The 22,556-nt window shown below is 41.6% G+C and overlaps 2 protein-coding genes across 2 annotated transcripts in view; both read left to right on the forward strand.

The window, feature by feature from the left end:
* Positions 1 to 2,152, forward strand: part of oxct1a (3-oxoacid CoA transferase 1a) — a 35,243-nt gene extending 33,091 nt beyond the window's left edge. Inside the window, exons 16-17 of the mRNA XM_012820654.3 lie at positions 1,004 to 1,105; positions 1,401 to 2,152. Of these exons, the coding sequence (XP_012676108.1) occupies positions 1,004 to 1,105; positions 1,401 to 1,436 (138 nt within the window). The 3' untranslated portion in view covers positions 1,437 to 2,152. The remainder of the gene's footprint in view (positions 1 to 1,003; positions 1,106 to 1,400) is intronic.
* Positions 2,153 to 2,279: 127 nt separating this feature from the next.
* Positions 2,280 to 21,287, forward strand: plcxd3 (phosphatidylinositol-specific phospholipase C, X domain containing 3). The gene is made up of 3 exons (XM_012820655.3): positions 2,280 to 3,085; positions 13,155 to 13,863; positions 18,306 to 21,287. Exons 1-3 carry the CDS (start codon positions 2,983 to 2,985, stop codon positions 18,460 to 18,462), a joined length of 969 nt encoding a protein of 322 aa, XP_012676109.1. The 5' UTR covers positions 2,280 to 2,982; the 3' UTR covers positions 18,463 to 21,287.
* The last annotated feature ends 1,269 nt before the right edge of the window (positions 21,288 to 22,556 follow it).

Genomic DNA, 22,556 nt, shown 5'->3' on the forward strand with positions numbered 1-22,556 from the left:
ACAGTTCTGGTCAAACGGGGTGAACGGCTCCTCACGAGGCGCTGAAACGGCCCCTCTGGTGTTCATGCACAGTCCTGGTCCTGTACATGGGATTCAAACATAGTGGCTCAGACAGAGCCATAAACAATCCCAGCCAATCAACACTGTGCTTCAGGAGCACGGCAGGGAGGAATGTAATTTCATTGGCTGTTGAACTCAAATATCAACTACCTTTCACGAAAAACATCGTGGAACACGTGGAATCGTGGACTACGTCTTTATTATCACTTGTGTATCAAAATGGCGGACTGAGAGTTTTGCTTCGTTCTTGTACCTGTTGAGCAACCTGAATGTGGATTGTTCAAGGGCCTACCTAAATCACAATGAATTTCACACTTGAGAAGCTTGAGGTTCACTCTTATCCAAACTACAAGGAGGCAGAATAGACAGAATAATTCCCCATTTCACAATATAAAGAAGTAGTGCACTGCAGAGGGTGTAACGGGCACGTTGTTCAATTCAGTGTATGCGTGTTGAATGGCAAAGAACACATAATACCAAAGGACAATGTCAAATTGAAAAGCCCAGCTGAACGGTTTCATTACAATTGTTACCTGTAGACAGTCTCTCTCTCTCTCTATTCCTCTGCCTTCCCCCCATCTTTCTCACTCTTTCTCTTGTTCTCGTACACGTGTTCTCTCTCTACCCCTGAAATTGCTCTCAAGGGAGGGCGTACGTAACCATTTCCTTCAAATGTTTTTTTGATTGTCTTTGCCGATCTAAATCCATTTTCCATTTTCTCACCTGCCTCCTGCGATGACAGTGGTACGACTGGAGTTCTCTTGATCTCTGTCAGTGTTGGTTGTCTATGTAATCTCCTCATTAAACACTACCTAGCGAATTATTATTATTATTATTACACCATAAAAATCAAATGCCATAAAAATGAAAAACAAAAAATGCTGATTGATTGATGTGTTAATTCATTGTTTTGTGCCATCTAATTATCTCTCTGTTTTGATAGGCCGTCTTTGATGTGGATAACAACAAAGGTCTTACACTGATTGAAATTTGGGAGGGATTGACACCAGACGACATCAAGAAATGCACAGGCACAGATTTTGCAGTAAGTGGTATAGTAATCTCCGTCAAGGTCAATATGACTCACCATCTGATAGGGAATTAATCTAGCAGTTTACTAAAGGGAAATAGCTGATGGTGGAAGGAATTTTTTGTTCCCGCACCTTCCACTAGGCATTGAACCTGCCTCTTACATTCTTGCTCACACAGAGCTCTATAGTAACAATACTGTGATGCTTCCAGCTGGTGTTTTAATGACTTTGAATGGCAAAAAAACCAAAATGTGCTCAGAAATGAGCCCGTTTAACAAGACCAACATGTGTTTGTTTTCATCTGAACAGGTGTCTCCTGACCTGAAGCCAATGCAGCAGGTCTAAGCTCCAGTGACAGCAGCGTGTGACGGAAAGGCCCCTCATCGTCCAACAAACACAGATGAAATTAACGTTTCCTGCCTCTAATATATGTCTTCCACGAATGTAACATTAGATCATGGAATGAGCTGTTACCGCCCATGTAACCGTCTATATGCATTGTATGGACTCTCAGGATGAATTGATTAGCCAAGAAGGGATGTTGGTAGATATTCTTTATAGAAATCAATGACTCTGATTGGTCGTTTTTGTGACTGCTGTGTAGCACAAATCAGAGATTTTTTTTTAATGTGTTGGAAATGTTATGAACAAGCTCTGGGCTAGATCTTGAATAGTATTTATAGTGTTCGGTTTTCTGATTTTGGTTTAGTTTTTATGGATTTTTGCATCATGATCACCCAGGCAATGTTATCGGAGATTGGTTTTCAATTGACCGTTTGTATGAAGCGGCCAGATACTTCCATGTGTGGCTTGAGCTCCAGGACAAGCATTCAAGCATTACAGGTTTTAGTGGAGAGGCCTTATGTTTTACACACTGCTTTTCAAGTCCTTTGTACATATCCAATCGTTTTTTTTTTTTCTTCCAATGTGTGAATGTGACATGCATTTTTTTTATCTTTCTGAAAATGTCATGGCTAGAATTCAATTAAACTAAACACATAATTAAGTGAATGAATGAATGTATTTAAATTTGAAATGTAATAATAAATAATACATTTGAAATGAATAATGAAATGAAATTCTAGTCCTCATTCAGTCCAACCTTTGTGCTCGTGTCTGCATCTTACTAGTGTTGGTGTTAAAACATTTTTCTGCAGACAACTGCTCAGACTGATGCTGAGCTTGTAGGGGTGCTCATACTGCTGATGCTAAAATTGTACTTGTCATGTTGTGGCTTGACTCCTGTGGACAGTGTGTGCTTGTGCAGAGGTTTTGGCATATCGCTGCCTGATAGGACAAGATGTCAAGGATGGTCATTTGCAAGGCAGAAACTTTTATCTATTCAGGTCTGCCCCCTATCCAGATGAAAAAAAAATAACATCAATTATACCAATGTAGCTTAATGCTGGTTTCATTTTTAAGTGGTAATACAAAAATGAGACATTAGTTTGGAACTCAACTGGTGATGATCAATTGAATGTTCCATTCATAAATGTGTTTACCAAATAGATTCCTAAAACAGGTTGATTACTAAAATGTGTTTATTAAAAAAAAAAAAAAAGGAGAAAAAACGTTTGAAATGGAGATTTGCACATTGTAACTCGGCAGCCTGGATCACAAATAATACCATGAATGACATCAAACGAATCAACAAAACTCATTGGTGCCAGTGTGGTGCAATAGACAGACGACTGGTCATCAAGGCAAATTAAAATAGAATCCGTTTCAAAGTGACCATGTTGAACCATGTTAAACATGTATCCATGGGCGCCGGCTTGGGGGTGTGGCTCCACTGGTGCTGTGAACCCGCCGCTCGGTCCCGTTCCACAGAAGAGCAGCTTTGCCAGATCATTCAGCTTATGAGCAACGGGTAAACGGAGCATCGGACAGCATGGCTTCGTCTCATGGGAAGAATGAACTCCGCCTTGCAGACTGGATGGCAAGTTTGCCGGAGAATCTTCACAACGTTCCTCTGACTAACCTGGCAATACCCGGTGAGAGTTCCTCCGTTTGGCGAAGGCGCGAAAAGAGGCTTGAAAGTGTAATAGTGTGTTATTTCCGAGAAATACTGTTTTTTTGCGTAGGTTAATATACCTGTGGATGCTACTTAAGCACAAATCTTTATAAGCATCAAATTGCTTACCATTTTGCGCTGTAAGACCGTTATAAGGAAAATATTGAGATAACTGAAAGTGGTTCAAAGCAGGTGAGTGGTGGTCCGTATTTACGTGCCTATTTTTGTCTGGTACATCAAACATGACTGCAATTGAACATGACACTTGTTGCTTAGGGGTTATGAACGTGGAGTGTAAGTCGCAGTGGAACAGTAGAACACATGTGCGATTGAAGCTGCTTAAAACCCCGGTGCTTGTTCTGGTGGCAGTCCGTTAATTCACTCCAAATATGTTTTTAAACCGCAAAGGAGCGACAGATGGAAGGGCAGCGTTATTGAATCATTCAAAATGAATGTCATTCCTTGATGCGTGGCAGCCTGGCTGCGTACTGGACGCTCTATATGAAAATTACAATTTCCTTGGGTTTGTATTGCTTTGGATTCCGTTGAGAGCAGTGGATTTGGTTTGAGTTCTAGTTGCATTTTTCCTGTCAGAGTGTTCCAACGGAATTAAAAGTTTTTTCTTTTTAACATTGCAAGACATTTTGTCTCGAAGTTCTAGGTTTTTAGCACCGACTGTCTGAGACACCAGAACCTTTTTTTATGTAGGCCTAGCCTATAATATTAATTAATATTAATATTAAACAAATAACCGCAAGCGGCGATCATCGGGGTCCAAGCTAAAACGCAGCTATCGCAACCAATGATGGAATTAGAAGTGGCTTTAGCAGGAGAAATAAGAGGTGGAATTGTAGAAACTGTTAAAAAAATGTTTGTCTAATAGACCACACAATTTGAACATTGTAGAGTAAACGTTTCTTGACCAACAAATTTCTAATTACACAATTTTGCAGGATTGCCTTTATAGTGAGTTGTGACACTTGGCTTCAATTTCATAAAGAGCAGCCATTCGCAGTAGTAGGCTACATCCGGACTGCTGAAATTTGATTGCCCATTGGCAGACATTTTTGTTGATCAAACCAGTTGACAGGCCTACTTCATGACATATTAGCAACCACACAAAATGTTAAATGTATAGCTTAAGTGGTTGTTGATATACTGTAATGTTTCAGTTAAAGCACCCCCATGGATGAAAGTTCACAAAATTTGATGCGCTTCCAAGAAATGTGATGGTGATTAAGTGTATCAAGATTCATGATATTTGAACTTTTACATCACACTTGACCATAGAGTCAATAGGGGCGACGCCTTGAAGTTGAATTGGCCCATAACTTTGAAATGGCTTGACGAATCAAGATTCTTTTGAACAACTTTTCATCAGCATGGAATGGAGATGAGGCACACCAAATTCCATGACAATTGGATGAAGTGCCTCAGACGAGTTCGTTTTCCCACCTTTTCATGAAATTAAAATAGCGGAAAATGTTGGGAGTGGTAATAGGCATCTATAGGCTCGTTTCATTTTCGGGAATTATAAGGAATCAGAGGAAAGAAAAAGCTTTGTTCTAAATCATGCCGTTACTGAGATGATGTAATGTAAATGTGCTTATTATAGCGCCCCCTTGTGGCCACGTGCATTTGTTACATATTTGGTAAATAGCTTCTATGTGTCATTATGAATGAGCCTATAACGTTTCATGAAGATCTTTTAACAACTTTCACTTTTTTTTTTTTAAATGGCTGGAAAGTTTGCAGGGCTGAAATTAGTTGGAATGTGTTAGATTTGGGGAGCTTTCAAGGAATCAGAGGAAAACATTATTTTAGTTTGAACCCATATGGTTTTCGAGATATTATGAGCCAAAACGTAAATGTGCTTATTATAGCACCCTTAGAGTCCTATGGAGGTAATTACAATTATGTGAGATCTTTCCCAGTTCAGGAACCTATACACCTAGTTTGGTGCCTGTATGACGTATAGTTTTTGCTGCCCAGACACTTTCATGGCAGACAAATAATTATCCTTACGAAAAGCAATAGGGTTCCAGCAGACTTCCTGCTTGGGCCCCTAAAAAGAATGTAACCATGTCACTCCAGTGGCCCATGAGCGTAATTATTTTAGAGTGGATTTAAAGTGATTAATTGAGCACCTGGTAGATGCCATTCAAATACAATAGAGTGGAGTATAACCAAGAACACTTGAGACACTACAAGTCATCTGTCATTCTACAAGTATCAGATGGTCAAAACAGAGGGCAGTAGTGCTAATTATCAACATGCCAGTGTGGGGGGTGGGGGGTGGGGGGGCGCACGGCCTGTTCATATCTCTGATCTGCCAGTATGGTTAAAATACAGTCAGTTACATCAGTTTTTATACGGCACGGCTCAAAACCTGATTAATGTGGTAGTGCGCAGGAATTGTTAAGCGATGTCAATGTTAGAATAGCCTGATGTCTTGCAGATTATAGGATGTAGGCAGTTTAGCTGAGCCATTACAGTCATACATCAAATGAATTTCAGTCATTTTTAGAGGACAGCATCTTACATTAATTTATCATCATAGGAGTGTCTAACATGCTGTCTGTGGGATACTGCATCTACATAGGTCTACAATATTGGTCATATTTGGTAGCATGTAATAATGTAGAGCATGAATTGGTTCCTAATAGTACATATGTATAGTAGAATATTTGTAAAAAATCTCTGATTCTCTGATCTCTAGTTACTGGCAGGAGAAGAGAGGTGAAGAGGTGGCCAATCAGCAGGTCCAGCTCTTCCTGGAGCCCTGCAGTGATTATAAATCCTGATTAAGCGCCGCTGTCACTGATTTGTCACCACACCATGCTATGAGTCATTAACTGTGTCTAGCCATGGCTCAAAACATTAGCACTGGCCAAAACGCAGAATGAACTAGGACACACCTTGAGAATCAAGGGAAATATGTCATTCAATCAAAAAAACATCTCCATGCTTTGATTCAAGTGGTATTATTTAATTATAACTCAGTATTCTAGTGGTTATTATGGTCAGGTTAGCCTGGGTTTGAGCAATTCATTTAATCAAAGTGATACTGCTTACACGCACACACACACACACACACACACACACACACACACATTCTCACGCACACACACACACACACACACAAACTCACCCACACTGCAGTCCCCTGAGCACAAGTGTGAGGGATGTTTCCATGACTGGAGCTGCAGGTGGACCCCTGTGGTGTGCCCCTCGCTCTTGCAAACACACACACACACACACACACACACACACACACACACACACACACACACACACACGTCACACACACACACACACGTCACACACACACACACACACGTCACACACACACACACACACACACATTCTCACGCACACACACGCACACACACACAAACACACACACACACACATACACACACACACACACACACACACACACACACACATTTCAACGCAGAGATACTCCCACCGTACTGCTTGCTGTTATGTTGTAGAGAGTAGTCCAGCTTTTTTAACAGAACTGTAATTAAGAACTAGGCTATTGTACTGTAGTATTTTAACAGGACTGTAATTAGGAACTAGGCTATTGTACTGTAGTATTTTAACACGTCTGTAATTAAGAACTAGGCTATTGTACTGTAGTATTTTAACACATCTGTAATTAAGAACTAGGCTATTGTACTGTAGTATTTTAACACGTCTGTAATTAAGAACTAGGCTATTGTACTGTTTTATTTGAACAAACACGGTTCTCCCCCACATCAACATTCATTTGTCAGTTGTCGATCACTACAGGGGGGAGAGTTTTGTGTGTGCGCATGTATGCGTGTGTGTAATTACTTGTGTGTGTGTGTGTGTGTGTGTGTGTGTGTGTGTGTGTGTGTGTGTGTGTAATGAGTTTTGTGTGTGTGTGTGTGTGTGTATGCATGTATGCCTGTGTGTAATGAGTTTTGTGTTTGTGTGTGTAATGAGTTTTGTGTGAGTGTGTGTGTGTGTGTGTGTGTAATGTGTAATTAGGGGTGGTCATCACCAATAGCAACATCTATACAATAATGCACGGGAGCCACCTACCTGTGTGCAGTCCTGTCAATACCCTTGTCTTTGTCTGACGATGAATGCCGCAAACGACTAGCCAGGTCATTCAGACCACCCCAGCCCCTATGAGAGGGGCGAGGCCGATGAGGTGACAACAGCCGCTGATCCCTCTGGTTAGGTCTTGCTGAACAATGGGAAGAGGGTTGGCCTCGCTTTCTCTGGCTAGAGCTTGGACCGCCTCTAAAACTTAGGAAGTATCAGACACTTAAAGGTATGGTCCACGATTCTTATCCAACACACTTCTTGTCAAATTCAGCGAATTGCTCAAAAAAAATCTTTGTTTCTCATTTATAGAACCAGGACTATGTACGAAACACCAAAGTGGCTCGAACCGAGCCATACACTGTTCCAGCCAATGAACACATTGCTTCAGGAGCATGAACGGGAGGGGTGTCATTTGTTTTGCTGTTGAGCTCAAATATTAACCTTTTGCCAGAATTGCGGCTGATGTCTTTAAAGAATTTCTGTAGTGCTTTTTTTCTTTTCTTATTGAAATTATCATTGAATAATAACGACAACTAAAATGAACAGGCAATTTTTTTTAAGGATTTCCCCCATTTGATGTGACAGGACTCCTTTAGCCATAGCATTATGAAAAGTTATAGCATTATGCTTAAGCTAGTTTTAAGAGTATAAGAAATAGAAAGGAAACACAAGAGTGTGTTCAGGCAAGCCATTAGAAGTTAGGATGTGTTGACCAGAACCTGCATTAAGTGTGTAGGATACACAGTGATAGACAGAGAAGGGGTGACAGTCATTGAGACACAGGACAGGGGTAATACAAACAGAGAAGGGGTGACAGTCATTGAGACACAGGACAGGGGTAATACAAACAGAAGTGTGTAGGACATAGAGTGATAGAGACAGAGAAGGGGTGACAGTCATTGAGTCACAGGACAGGGGTAATACAAACAGAGAAGGGGTGACAGTCATTGAGTCACAGGACAGGGGTAATACAAACAGAGAAGGGGTGACAGTCATTGAGTCACAGGACAGGGGTAATACAAACAGGTGGCATTTGGAGACATGGTGCAGTTGCAGTCACAGAGGCTATTTTTCAGTGTCTCACCTGTAACACATTAATGCAAGGCCACGTTTAACAAACTAGGGCAGGTCAGTGTACCTGTACATCTCTTTCCTCAACCCACCAACAGTTCACTGACTAAGAATTAACTGTAAGAAGTAACTGAAGATATTTTGCAACTTTAGAAAGAAATTAGAGAGAAAGTGAGAGAGTAAAAATAGCCTTGAAAGATTATTCAGTTCAAATTATGTTCAATTTACACCAAATTTGCAACAGGTGATCTTAAGACCTCAGCCACAGCCAATTAAAATCGATGGCTAAACAGCAGGTGAGGTCATATCTCAGCATCGTTTCGATGTTTTGACACCAAACTAGCAGTGAGCTCATATCTCAGCCAATCATTGGTCAGTTGACATGAAACTTGCTGTGAGTTCTTAGAACCATGTTCTTGACATAATGACCTAAAGTTTCCATGGCAATTTGAGCCCTCGTCGCTGCTTGCACCTATATTTAGCCATTCATTTCTCCCTAGGATCTATACATTGAAACACATCTTCATTCGTACTGTCAAAATGTATTGCAGCTGCCACTGTGTCTGAAACACAAACAGGGTCAAGCATATCTTCAGTACAGAGAGAAAATGTGATCAACAGCAATTTGTAACAGCATAGTTGATATAAACAGTTAATGAGGTGTATGTTATTAATTTGCTCACCGATACATGTAAGCATAGTGTTGTGTTCTCTTTGCTTTTGGGATAGGTGTAAACATTAGGGTATGTACACTGTGATTTATTTTTATATTGTGTTAATAATGTAGGACATGCTGCTTTGGTATTGTTGATACAGTTGATACAGCAGCCTATAGTTGATACAGCAGCCTATAATCATACCTGATATCTAAATGAAAAGAAAATTAAACAACGGAATCTAAATCGTTTCTGCCGAATATAAAAATAGGACAATCAACTTTTTTGTTCTTCAGTTACGCGGTTATTTATTGACATTCTCTGTTTACAAGTAGCACTTGTTTTTGCATATTTTTTAATAGATGTGTCTAGCATTTGCAAAGCACACTGTGTTTGTTTGAGAGATGTGTTCTGTATTTGTAAAGCATGGTGTAAATATTTGCAAATCGTGGAGTTTGTTTGCAAAGCACGGGATATTTGTAAATCCCTTTGTCACTAAATTGATCCCATACTGCATGTGTCTGAAATGCTCTTAAATGCTTGACTTATCAAGTGAGTAGAATTTTTCCATGGAGCTTTTACCATAAGTGGCCAAAGTAAATTATTGGATTTAGTTTTTTCTTTAAAGATTTACGGCTCCTTCGCTAATAATTAGCTAGAGGCTGTCAGTAGGCATTGCTGGTTTCTCCAAAATTAATCCCTTCTGCTGGCTGTGAGTGCTCTCTCATACTCCGCATGGAATCTGAGGAGAATGAGAGGACCATTTCATGCAAAATCACAGAGCCGATAAACAAACCAAAAATCAGATGGAGATGGGGAGCGCACTCTGTGTTGGTCGAAAGCAGTGTCATTTTACAAAGTGGTGCTATAATTTTAGCTTGATCTGCCTTTTTTTTTATGTCTGTATGGTTGTAAGAAAAGTAAGTAATTTGCATACAAACTTTGACTGCAGGCTTTTAAGTGCTTTAAATGCAGCTATGTTTTGATGTTTTATAAGCTGTCACAGAGAAATTGCTCTTTGTCTGTGCAGGCGTTGCTGGCAGGTTTGAATGGTGATGGGCTTGAGGATGAGGCTCACATGATTCTGGGATTGTTTTTAAGAGCACCATCAAAGGTTGTTGTTCTTGTTGTTGCTGCTGCTGTTTTTGGAACCTAGCTCTACCCTATCCATCTCTGTCATTTTTTTTTTACCTTACTGTTATCGTAACATTTGTACTGTTATGCACGGCAAGTTCTTTGTTCACATGTTATATATGGGCCAGGAAATATCCAAAACGCTTATATGACTACTCACCGTACAAATATGTAGCACCAAACAACAGCAGCCCCATCACAGAGTCCTATGCATGGCAGTGTTGCAGCCAGTGGAACAGTACCGCAGGCAAGGTCAGTCCTCTAACTCATTACATATCCCTCCTTACAGAGCTCTGCCATGCCATTTGTTTGCCTGCAAGTGGACACCTGCGTCCTTGCATCTGACATGGCTTTTAGGCGAAGAATAACGACTCTAGGGCTTTTGCTATAGGTACTGTAAACAAACTGCGCTCTCTCTCCCTCCATCCCTCTCTCTCGCTCTCTCTCGCTCTCTCTCTCTGTCTGAGAGATGTTTCCCAGTCAGTGTCCAGGCAAATCATTCTCCTGGATTTCAATGGCTAGCCACAGACGAGCTGAGAGCATGATGGGGCCACTGCCGGACTGCCATTGATGACCGTTAAGTGATCGTGTCATGTAGAAATGTCCTCTTGCTCAGGGCTCTGGAAACTGCCCTGAATGTCCAACAGCATGACGGCCCTGCGCTGAAAAGCTTGTCCCTTGAAATGATTATATGCCAGGAAGGCTGTACATGACTTTTGATTTGAGAAATGTTCCTCAAACTAAAACTCAACATTAGTCGCTGCATTGGTTCAACAGAAAGAGATTTTAAAAAGTGTGTGAATGAGGGGGAGTTTGTGGGAACTTGTATGTGTACGACCTTCATCTACCTTTTGTGTTTATTTGGAATGTCTCTTGCTGTTGTAAGTGAAGAATGTGATTCACTAGTTGCCAACAGTGTCTTGCTTAGGGCTTTTCAGCACATCCTTCCGTTCTATTCTCCGTCCATCAATCCTCGATTTGAGCCACCAAAAGTGAGTGAATCGTTCCTGTCTCCCCAATAAATAAGATAAATGGAGGCGATTAAGGGACCAGAACATGAAATTTCAAGGTCATGGCAAAGTCACCATCTTGAAATGATGATTCACTCATGGTCCCACTCAGGCAGTGAGATATCCATCTGCCCGTCGTGTTGTTGACTGAAAGAGAGAGAGAAAGTGACGGTAAATGAGAAACTTCTATCACTCTTATGTCCACATGAATCTGCAAGCACAGAAGCCAGGAGAGCATTTAGGCCTGGAGATTTGACATGGTTAGTGTCATAAGAGGCACCATTAGCGAGTGAAGTGTTACAGGGCATACAGCAAGGCAGATTTGAGCTATGTAGTTATGGTCTGCTAATGTCTACGTGTTTTTCGAATTAACGTGGCTGTATTCGCCCTTGGCCCCTCGGACACAGATGTAGTCGCCCTCCCTTTGTGTCGTGGGATTGATCAACTTTCACACGATGACTTGGCAGACTTTCCCAGCCTCAGTGACGGTATTAAAAAAAAAAAAGGGAAGATGTCAGTTTGAGTGCAGTGCCAGAAGTGAAAAACCGCAGTCAGTGACCTTTCATGGGGTGTGAGAGGAGAGTAACGGTGAGCTAAAAAGACTGAGAGGAAAAGAGAGAGAGAGAGGGAGACAGACAAACAGACGGACTGAAGGAACCCAAGATGGATGGGTCTAGGAATTGTCTGCTCAGGCAAATGGCCGTTTGTCTAGCGTGCTAGCAGGAAATGAGTGGGCGGGGGTGGTAATGATCTGTGATGAAGCAGGTTATTAGACACGGCTGTTTCCTTTCGCCGCTCGCGCGCCTTCATCTCACTGGAGGAGCTGCTGATATTTGACCCAAGCTTGGAGCTCTTCTCCACACGTCCCTCCTCGTTTGTTATTCCGTCCCTCGTGTTGCCCCCTTGACGCACACTGAGTTTGACATCAGGCTGCATTATGTGACATTTTCAAATGTCTGCTTTTACGACCTAGGGGGTTCTCGAAGCACGCTGGGCGGAATTGGTTTGTTTGTTTCGCAGAAGGTCATTGAAGTGTCTCTCTCTAGCGTTACCAGTGGAGCGTCTCAAGTAGATCTGGTTCGGGGACACTCACAGATTTTTAGTAGTGATCCCTGTGCGGTTAATAATAATAATAATAATAATAATAATAATAATTAATTTGATTTGTAACTCACTCTTCATTCAGAAGAATCTCAGAGTGCCAACATAGTAGAAACTAACTATAATAATAAAATAAAATAAGACTAGTTAACATAAGCATAATAGAAAACTTAGTGACAGTGATTTATCAGTTGTACTGTATTTGTATTGCGATCAGGTATTGGCTAATGTCAAAGGCCTCAAAGAGTGACCTACTACAGGGTTTATTGAGTGATGGAGAACAGAGCCATCTTTATTTGGTTTCATAATGACATGTGGAGACGTTTAGTAGCTCTTTTCGCTTCATAAATCTGTGCAATCTTTTAGTACCATTAAATGGAAGTGGATCTAATTTTCTTCTTTCTTTCTGCAAAGATCATCATTTCTAAAGGAATGTGTTGAATTTGACAATTTGTAGTGAAGAGTATAAGGCCATTTGTTGGTTGATGGGCAGTACATTAACTACAGTTTGAAAAATTAACATCCCAGAATCAATGAACACAATTCAACCACTGGACCATGCCAAGTCACGAACTCATTTGCAGTTTAGACATTTTTTTTTTGCTAATTGCAGATTGGATATTATCATTACAACATTATTACACTGTGCATAATGATTTAGTGATCTCAGTTGGCACTGCTCATTGAAATTTGACCACAAAGTACAGATCTGTTATTACTCGTTACTGTGATTATTAACTAATGCCTAGTAAGGTGCTTGTAAGACTATGTCAGGATCTTTTTTCTCAGTCTTTCCTAGCTAAGGTATTTTGAACATGAAACATTATGAGTAGTTATCTCAGGACCTGAATGCTGTGGTAATCCTGGCTATCATCATATGTGTTTTTATTCATTCATATATTCATTGTAGGTTTGCTGTTAATTATTCTTAATGAATATAAATGTTACCATACAAATGCTTAATGTATTGTATATGCAACCATTTCTCCTCTAGGTTCCCACGATTCATTTAGCTTCTACATTGATGAGGCCTCTCCCGTCGGTCCAGAGCAGCCGGACACGGTGCAGAACTTCGTCTCCGTGTTCGGCACGGTGGCCAAGAAGCTGATGCGCAAGTGGCTGGCCACGCAAACCATGAACTTCTCCAGCCAGCTGGACGCCGGCGTCCGCTTCTTCGACCTGCGCATCTCCACCAAGCCGCGCGACCCCGACAACGAGCTCTTCTTCGCCCACGGCCTCTTCAGCGCCACGGTGCGCGAGGGCCTGGAGCAGATCAGCACTTTCCTGGCCTCGCACGCCCGCGAGGTGGTCTTCCTGGACTTCAACCACTTCTACGGCATGCAGAACTTCCACCACGAGAAGCTGGTGCAGATGCTGCGCACCGTCTTCGGCGACCGCCTCTGCCCGGTCATCTTCGCCCAGGAGGTCAGCCTCAAGTACCTCTGGGAGAAGGAGTACCAGGTGCTGGTCTTCTACCACAACCCCATGGCCCTGGAGGTGCCCTTCCTGTGGCCCGGCCAGATGATGCCGTCGCCCTGGGCCAACACCACCGACACAGACAAGCTCATCCAGTTCCTGCAGACGTCGGTGACCGACCGCCGGCACAAAGGGACCTTCTTCGTGTCCCAGGTGGTGCTGACCCCCAAGGCCAGCACTGTTATGAAAGGGGTGGCCAGTGGATTGCGGGAGACCATCACAGAAAGGTAGGCAGACGGGGACGCCTTGCCTTCCTGCTTTCACTGCTTTTGTTTGGCAGGTTACTCAGATTACTGACCGACTCATTTCGCTGACCTCCCCTCCAGACACCTTGCTCCACCTGACCAGTGATATCTAGATTACATGCAGTCGCCAATACATCAATGTCACTGGCAGAATCATCAAGTTATGTAGATTAGAGTTCCTGTTAAAACGTTATCTTCTAGAAAATATATGAAACTGTTACACACCATTTAATCAATGATTATCTTCACCTGTCTGGAAGATGTATGAGAATATTTGAAAGTAATAAAAGTAAATTCTGCATGTATTCAAGGACAAAAAAAACATGAGGAACAAAATTAAGAAAGGTAACTGATTCATCAAAGGACAATTGATGTCAGTTATGTGCTGTTGAAGTAGGTCTGGTGCCTCTCAGTAGAGCTGGGGTCATTGACATGAGTTTAATTTGAGGAACATACAGTTGTATCAAAGGTAACTGTTCTTTTTCTTTGTCACATTACTGTGTGGCAAATGATGCAGCAGTTGATTCAGTTTTGAGTTTAGTCTCATGCAGCTCTCATCTCACCTCCATTTGGACTCACTCTTCACCCTTCCACCTGAGTGACTAGTTCTTGTTTTGTGAAATAGGGTGGGGGGGGGGGCAGAACTATCTCCTAAATCCCCCCAAAAAAGAGGAAAATAAAAAGATGAGGGAAAACATACTGGAGAGGCAGAGTAATGAATAAGGAAATGATGTGTTCCACACCCTCTTTGGTGATTACCGGGGCTAATACAGTTAGCCATTTATAATTAACAACCTTCCTCTAATTCCTCGCTAATTTGTTCAAGTCATAGAAAACACTGCACTCGTTTGTCCTCCAGCTCTGCTAAAGATGAATCACACCATTTGCAGCCTATACCATTTCAGCGATTTTTTTGCAGGAAAAGCTTTTCATTTGACAGTAACTAATTTGTGGTCGGCTGAAAGAAATGTGTTATTTGTAACATGGCCTTGGTTAAGCAAGTGCAAAACACATTGATTATGAAAGGTCTCTCAGCTAACAGACCGCTGCTCTGTAATTAGCAAGATTGCATCTGGCCAACTACTCAGGCAGGTGCAACCATCTTTTGTTAATTTTATTTGGCAACTGATAAGAGAGTGTCTTATATTCACCAAGATGGCAAATTAAAGTTAATAACCTTTTTTTAAAATCATTAATCGTTGTTCATATCAACTGTGAAGCCAAGATGAAAACACAAAAAATAATCAGTCCTCACATGTGATAAATGCACACTACTCTCCATTTGCCAAGCTCCGCCATCTGGCTACAGGAAAATACAAGATCGTCCAAAACAGTGTAAATAAGCGTAACAAAACTGCTAATAACAGCAGTGAATAACATCATACTGAACCAGTCTTTCAATTCATGTCTATTCAGTCTGAATCTGTGTTTCATTCTGTCATGTCTGTGGCCAGTATGTATAGAGTCATGTGCATAAGCAGAACTGTAGGGGAGAGTGGGGTGAGATGAGCCAACTGTATCTGGGCAACCATACACAATTTTCTTTCAAGTGGTAAGCTTTTCTTTTGCCTGTCAAAGGTTTTTTTTTTCTTTTCATACCAGGTATGATTAGTTCTTCATCAAAAGTAATTTATCTCAGTTTAAAGTTATATCAGATATGTTGATGAACTGGCAGTGTGCAAAATGTTTTGCTAGACAAAAGCACTTTTTTTTAAGCTGTGGGGCAAAATGAACCTTGGGGGGGGTAAGTTCAACCAGTGGTTCATCTAACCCCTTCATGTTTACATGAAGTTAAGTCAAATATTTGGTGTTTATATAAGTGCCGCATACTAACAATGAATAACTGACATTATTTTTCATATTTTAGATGTAGCTCAACAGCTGTCATGCCACGTAATTACAGAAGAAAAACAGACAGGGACTCCATAGTCATTGCTTGTAGTCCTAGTTTTTGTTTACCTCCTTGTGGATGATGTAGAAGCATCGCTCTTGCTTTGCCATTTTGAACAGTATTTGCCGTACATATGTGACATGTCATTTGGCTACAAAGTTTCCAATTATACGGATATTCAGAACATGATGTTACATGTTGGTGTTTATTTTATGTTTAAAGGCTAAAATCTCAAACAGTTGAGAGTCTACACTGAAAGTGAAAAACAAATAGTCTGGATGTTCCTCAGAAGAATAAAAGCTTCATTCAGGTTAAGACTGCCATGCCTATTTCCTTAATCCTAGAGACTTGGCAGCCATCGTCAGGCATCAGAACAGTAAATTAGTTGTAATATTCATTTCATGAACACTAATAAAATCTGCAGAATAGGGGATTTAAGTATTAATAATTATATTTAGAATTAATTAGAATTAGAATATAGTTAGTTACTGTATCATTAGGCAAGTTGAGCCACAAGGCTACCTTATATTTTATTGTCTATTTGAGTAACCACTGCTAAGGTTTAAACTGATGGTACACATCCTGAACTTGTGTTGTATGCAGTAGTCTCATATTCCCTTGGCTATAGGTCGATTGAAGTGAAACAAAACGTCACATCTGTCCCCACTCTCCCCTAAAGCATGGCAATATTGGCTATAGAATATCTACCTTCAGCTAATGGACTAAAGAGAAGACCTTGGCTTTAGGAGTCTGGCATCTCACGAGCAAGCAGGCTACAGGAAGCATTGTGCTTTATGAACAAAGAAACACAGAGCAAGGAATACACTTTATGAACACACACAGGGAAGCTATAGGTAGTGAAAGATTATATGTTTAAATAACGATGTGTCATGAATTAAATAAATGTATCTACCGTCTTAATTTAAAGCACACCAACACCATGGCAAATATTTACAGATTTTTTTCATTTATTTATTTATTTTAGTCTTGTACAGAATTTAATGCTCAAAAGAAGGCACTTGCTAGAAGCCGCAATATGGTGACCTGGCGAAATATCAGTGCCGTGGACATGATAGGCATGTTGAAGTCTGAGGAAATGTGCAGTCAGTGATAGCACCCTCATGTGAGCATGTTTATGCTAGCGGGTGGCCGGCAGCCAGGGCAGTGTCGTCTGGTGAGCTGATGCATTAGTTCAGCTCTATGGAAGTGGAACATTAGCCTCGGGGGGTTGCTGACACCCTGAGTCACCAAGGCTCTTCAAAGCCTTGTCTAGAGGGTGGTGCACAGTTTATTTTCTCCCCCTCCTTCTATCTCCATCTCTGAATCTCTTTCCTTATATTTCTCTCTCTTTTCTTTCTCTCTCTCTTTTCTCTCTCTCTCTCTCTCTCTCTCTCTCTCCGTCACTCCTGTATCTCTCTCACACACATGCAGAGTCAGTCACACTCACTTGGAAAACACGCCTGACACTGAAAGCTGGTTGACTGTCAGAAAATGTTTTGTCCGATTTCGAAATGTCACGCCATTAAAGCTAATGGCGCAGAAGACCAACGCATTAAGTAGGACGCGCGGAATCATTCGAGTGAAGACATGGGATAAGAGTCACGACACGCCGCCCCCCACCCCCCCCACCCCAACGAGCTCTTACGGCAGAGACCTGCTGTCTTCATTTCAGCTCCATGGACAAACGCTGAGTCATCCTCGTCAGTTTGAATAGTGTGTGTGTGTAGCATCTCTCAAACCCATGGAGCCTGTCCTGTCTATGGGTCTGTTTGGTCCAGATTTTGCAGCCAAGTTGCTGTTTGGGAATGGTGACGCATTTCTCCTCCTAAAGACGCTGTTGCAAAGTCCTCCGTCTCTTGGTTAAAAATAGGCCTACTAGCCCCAGTTTCAGTTTAGTGATGCAGTGATGGGATTTTAAGATTTGAAATATGGTTCAAGCCTTGGTACATGGTATAAGGCTCATGATATTAACATGTTTTTGTAAGAAATTGCCAGTATCCATGGCAATGGTTACATAAAGGCAGTGGTTCTCAAAGTGGGGGGCGCGGACACTCTCCCGCGATATCACAGACGGAGAAAAAAATAAATCCTCGATCATTCATATATTCACTCCTCCCTAACTATTAGATTACCTTCCTGCACTTGCAGTAGGCCTATTCGTAGCCTAATCTAGGGTTAACAATAACAATAGCCTAACCTTGACCAAAGGTATGACCATAAGCCTATCAATAACAATACGTGGTGGCGGAGGCGGCGGTGGGGGGATCCCCAACTACACCTAACCAGCTTTGAGGGGGGGGGCCCAGCTTGCAAAAGTTTGAGAACCCCTGCATTAAAGAATTGTCGGTTCTGTATACATTTTTTGGTGTGGCATTAACTGCAAAGTTTTCTGTCTTTTCTATGAGCAGTACTAATGTTACTCAAACGTCCATATTTGATATGTTTAAACGTTGCTATGATATGTTGACGTGTGTGTGTGTGTGTGTGTGTGTGTGTGTGTGTGTGTGTGTGTGTGTGTGTGTGTGGTCTTTAGGGCCCTGCCTGCCATGATGCAGTGGGTTCGCGCACAGCGGCCGGGCGACAGCGGCATCAACATCATCACGGCCGACTTCGTGGAGCTCGGCGACTTCGTCAGCGCCGTCATCACCCTCAACTACCTGCTGGAGGAGGAGGGTGAGAACGCCACCTGAACCCCGCGACCCCTGAACCCTGAGCCCTCACACCCTCCACCGCGAGGTGCCATCTCTTTCCTTTGACCCGTCAGGTGGGCGGGAAAACATCCTTTCTACTGACGTTTTGAGGGCTACCTGTTTCTAGAGCGCGAGCTTTTCTTTCAGGCAGATGGAAGTTGTTTGACTTCAGTTTGGTGAGGTGAAAACAATGTCCATATTTCTTTCTTATTATGGGGTACAAAGGGCAATTCTTTGAACTACTGATCTGCACCTCGTTGGTTGCACTTGAAACTGATCGCATCCATATACTGTCACGTTAGTTGCGCTGAATGCCTCCTCTCTGTGATCAAAGAAATTAGCCTCCTCCTTAGCATATCCCACCTGAGATAAATGTTCTTTGTAATTTAGTGACAGTGTATGGTGACCATGGGCTTGCAGTGGAGTTAAGTGTACTCTGTATTGTACATTTTTATGCTCATTAATCTGTATAGTTGTTTATCACAAGTTCATTAACAGCTTCAGCAAGATAGACTGCTCTGTCATCCTAATGCGGTCTATTCTGTCCATGAAGTATGGCAACATTTCCCTCCTAATAATTTCAAGGAAATACTCCATGGGTCGCGCTTAATATTCAGTATGAGTTTACATACATAACTGTTTGTTTCCTCTGGTATGTATGTAGATGCATATTAAGCAGTAGAGGCTATGATATGCATACATTTACCAGTTTTCACCATATACGCCACCTCCATTTCACCATTTAGTCAGGAAAATAAATGTTTTGCTTTTTTTGGTAATTAACCTTTGGTGCCAAAAAGTACATTTTGTCGAGTCTTGACCAAGTAACCTAAACTCTTGTTCCCCTTCTTCTTGCACATGATGAGTTGTTTTGATGAGGTCATGGATTTCTGAAATTCAAAACGTTTGAGATCATTCTACCTAGGTGCAATAATTATTTACTAATTCTAAACATTATCACTGTTGTTTTATTTCTATTTAAGAGAATATTTATGTTTTTTCACATCGCTACATTCCACAAATAAATTCAAGGTCAATGAAGACCTGAACGAATCATTGCATGCCATGTTGTGCTGTTGTGTTCATTTTAGCAAATTGGCGCCACTGAAATTCCATAGACAGACGGTTTCTAAGGGCAACACCTATTCATATACGCCAAATAATCAGTGGCTCATCATTGCTTCTCCATAAATCACTCCATCATTCCTTCCATCAAGTCAGTCAAAATATCTACCATACATCTGTCTATCACTAGACACACACACACACACACACACACACACACACACGCATTATAGTTGTAAAGTAGTTGTTTATTCCAGCAATCTTTTTGTTTTCTAAGGGTAGAGTGTAGTCTTTCAATGAAGTTTTATTCTTTCCTTGGGTGTTTTACAAGAATTCCAGTCTCTCGTGTGAACACATAATGTGTTAACACAACATAAAACACAGTTCCTCTATGACTCATGCCTAGAATTGTGTATGTGTGTTATGCTGTATGTGATGTCTGGCTATGGGCAACAGGAGAATTGTGGGGGGGAAGTATTGCCATGTTATTTGTACTTCCTATACTGAATGTTTGTATGACCTACTTACGACGCTGAGCTATCTGTGTTTATTTCAGAAGACGGAGACGGAGTGTTTGTCTCGCACTTTTATTTGTTTAAGCCATTGGTAGGATTTGAATATAGGGCATGTAATTTGATCTGTTTGTCTCATAAATTGTCCAGATTGATTTTATAGAAGCTCAGAGTGAGCATTCAGCAAATTGCTTGATGATATTTCTGTACCTTAATCTGGAAGGAATGTAATCTGTACATTTGTTCTGTAATTAATATTGTTGATGTGAGCCAAAAAAAAATACTCATTTTAAAATACAGTGAACTGTGAGCTTGATTGATTTGTGTGCGTGTATGTGTTTGTGTGGGTGTGTGTTGTGTGTGTTTGTGTGTGTGTGTGAGAGAGAGATGGATGATGGATGATGATGAAAATATGTGAAACGTGAAAGTTTCTCGACATCAACACAATCATAACACAATAAGGCGGAGCCCTCACTGTCATATTGTGTCTCTGTTTCCTGTTTACGTAATTGCTGGAGAGCACCCAGGTCCTCTCCAAACATTAACCTTTTGCTGGGAAATTGACCCGAGACAGCTGGCGGCATGTGCCTCATCATATGTGTGCTTGATTGACGAAATGGACGTGCTTGAGCCGTTTCAGTGAAAATGAATCACCGCTCAGCTCTCAGTGGAGTAATATCTGAGCAATGAGGCACTTTTATGGATAGTCAATTGGCCATATTTCCTGTTGCCCTTATCATCTCACGTCTCTCTTTATGATCGAAAATGGTTCCCGATTGTGGTGTACAGACGCGCACACGGCTGAGTTATAGTTATGTTTGTTCTCATTCATATTCTTTGGACGCTTACCTGCAGTCTTTTCTCCTGGAGCACATCTGTTTGAAAACGGCATTAAGTAATTCAGTAATTAATTCACTGAATTTGAAAATGAATGAGCAAATCGGATAGATAGACACAGCCATTTCTTTTAAACGGGGTTCATATGTACAGTTAAACTAATGTCTTTAAAAAAACGTCCCTTTATGCACTTCAGGAGTGTGTCTTCTACGCAGTTTTGAAAAGTATGTTTTACAGCTGTCCTGTGAATAGTGACTGTTTCTCTCTGACTGATATTTCAATCGACCTGCTCCTGTTGATCCTCCGACGTGTCTGTTGATCTTCTCTTGTTGTGATTTGGTCATGGTCCCCCAAGTGTTCATGTACAATCCCCCGCCACAGCTTCACAAATAAAAATGCAATGTTATTTTACTATGGCTAGCTGAAAGAAGTTGCTTGGTTATTTACAAAATCGGACACTTATAATTTCTGATCCAATGCCACAGAAATAAAGGAATGTTCTGACTGTACTATGATCCTACCAACCGTCAAAAGAACCAGGTTTCAACATTTTATTTAAATTTCACAGGTAAAACTAGACACCCGCACCTGTAATTATCAAGTGAATTACATATCTAGTTCCAAACAGTATTTAGTGTGTCTTTGTGGTCAAAATAACGTATACTGTATGCCCTCATTTTCATCTTGCACAACAAATAACATGCTCATAAAAGCATCTGTTATTCAATTACAGACTGTAAAAATAATTAGATGTTAATTGCAATCTACTTAAATGAAAAGCCTGGCTGTCTCTGTTAGCCTGGTCTCAGCATATGTTGCCATCCAACTCCAGCACAATGTGTTATATCACATATCGTCTGTGTGTGTGTGTGTGTGTGTGTGTGTGTGTGTGTGTGTGTGTGTGTGTGTGTTTTCTGGGTGAGGGGGTGAGCCAGGAGATGGGAGATTTACAGTGATTGGTGAAAGCAACAAATAATTCCAAATTTCACCCAGTGAAATGTTCGGTCACCCATGATCTAATCAACTCTGGTGAGAAAATCCTGACATTTGACCAAGGCTGACTCACAGGAGATTAAGGGATAACAGAGTTCAGGCACAGATATGAAAAGAGTCACGTCTTTTTTTGGTGCAGCATGACTATGTGTACAGTCAAATGTACAATCTAAAACTTAGTTACTCAGTGTGTGCGTGTATGTGTGTTTCTGTGTGTGTGTGTGTGTGTGTGTGTGTGTGTGTGTGTGTGTGTGTGTGTGTGTGTGTGTGTGTGTGTGTGTGTGTGTGTGTGTGTGTGGTGTTGTTGCAACAGGCTGCATGTCTATATCCACCCTCTCCAAGGCACTGGCTGGGTCTCCTGTGGGCTGCACACATTAACCAGACGCCCTGACACTCCTGGCTCAGCTGGACTCAGATGATGAGCAGAGGCCAGATCCAGACCTGCTGGTGTTCTCCCAGGCCCACCTCAGTGCCCCGACACCATGCTGCCAAAGGCCCAGAGAGTCGCTCCCCGAGTGGACGGAATGACGGCTCCACGGTACGTAAGTGGTGATGGGTGAGACTTCAGAACGACCTCAGAACGACCTCGGCGCAGTGGAAGGACAGGGAGCGGCGGGCTAGCCGAAGCTCAGAGGGTGGCGTGCTTGAGTCTAGACGTCGGCAGGTTCTTGGTTAAAACACGGTTTT

The sequence above is a fragment of the Clupea harengus genome, chromosome 18 (genome assembly GCF_900700415.2).
Source record: "Clupea harengus chromosome 18, Ch_v2.0.2, whole genome shotgun sequence".
Classification (NCBI taxonomy): Eukaryota; Metazoa; Chordata; class Actinopteri; order Clupeiformes; family Clupeidae; genus Clupea; species Clupea harengus.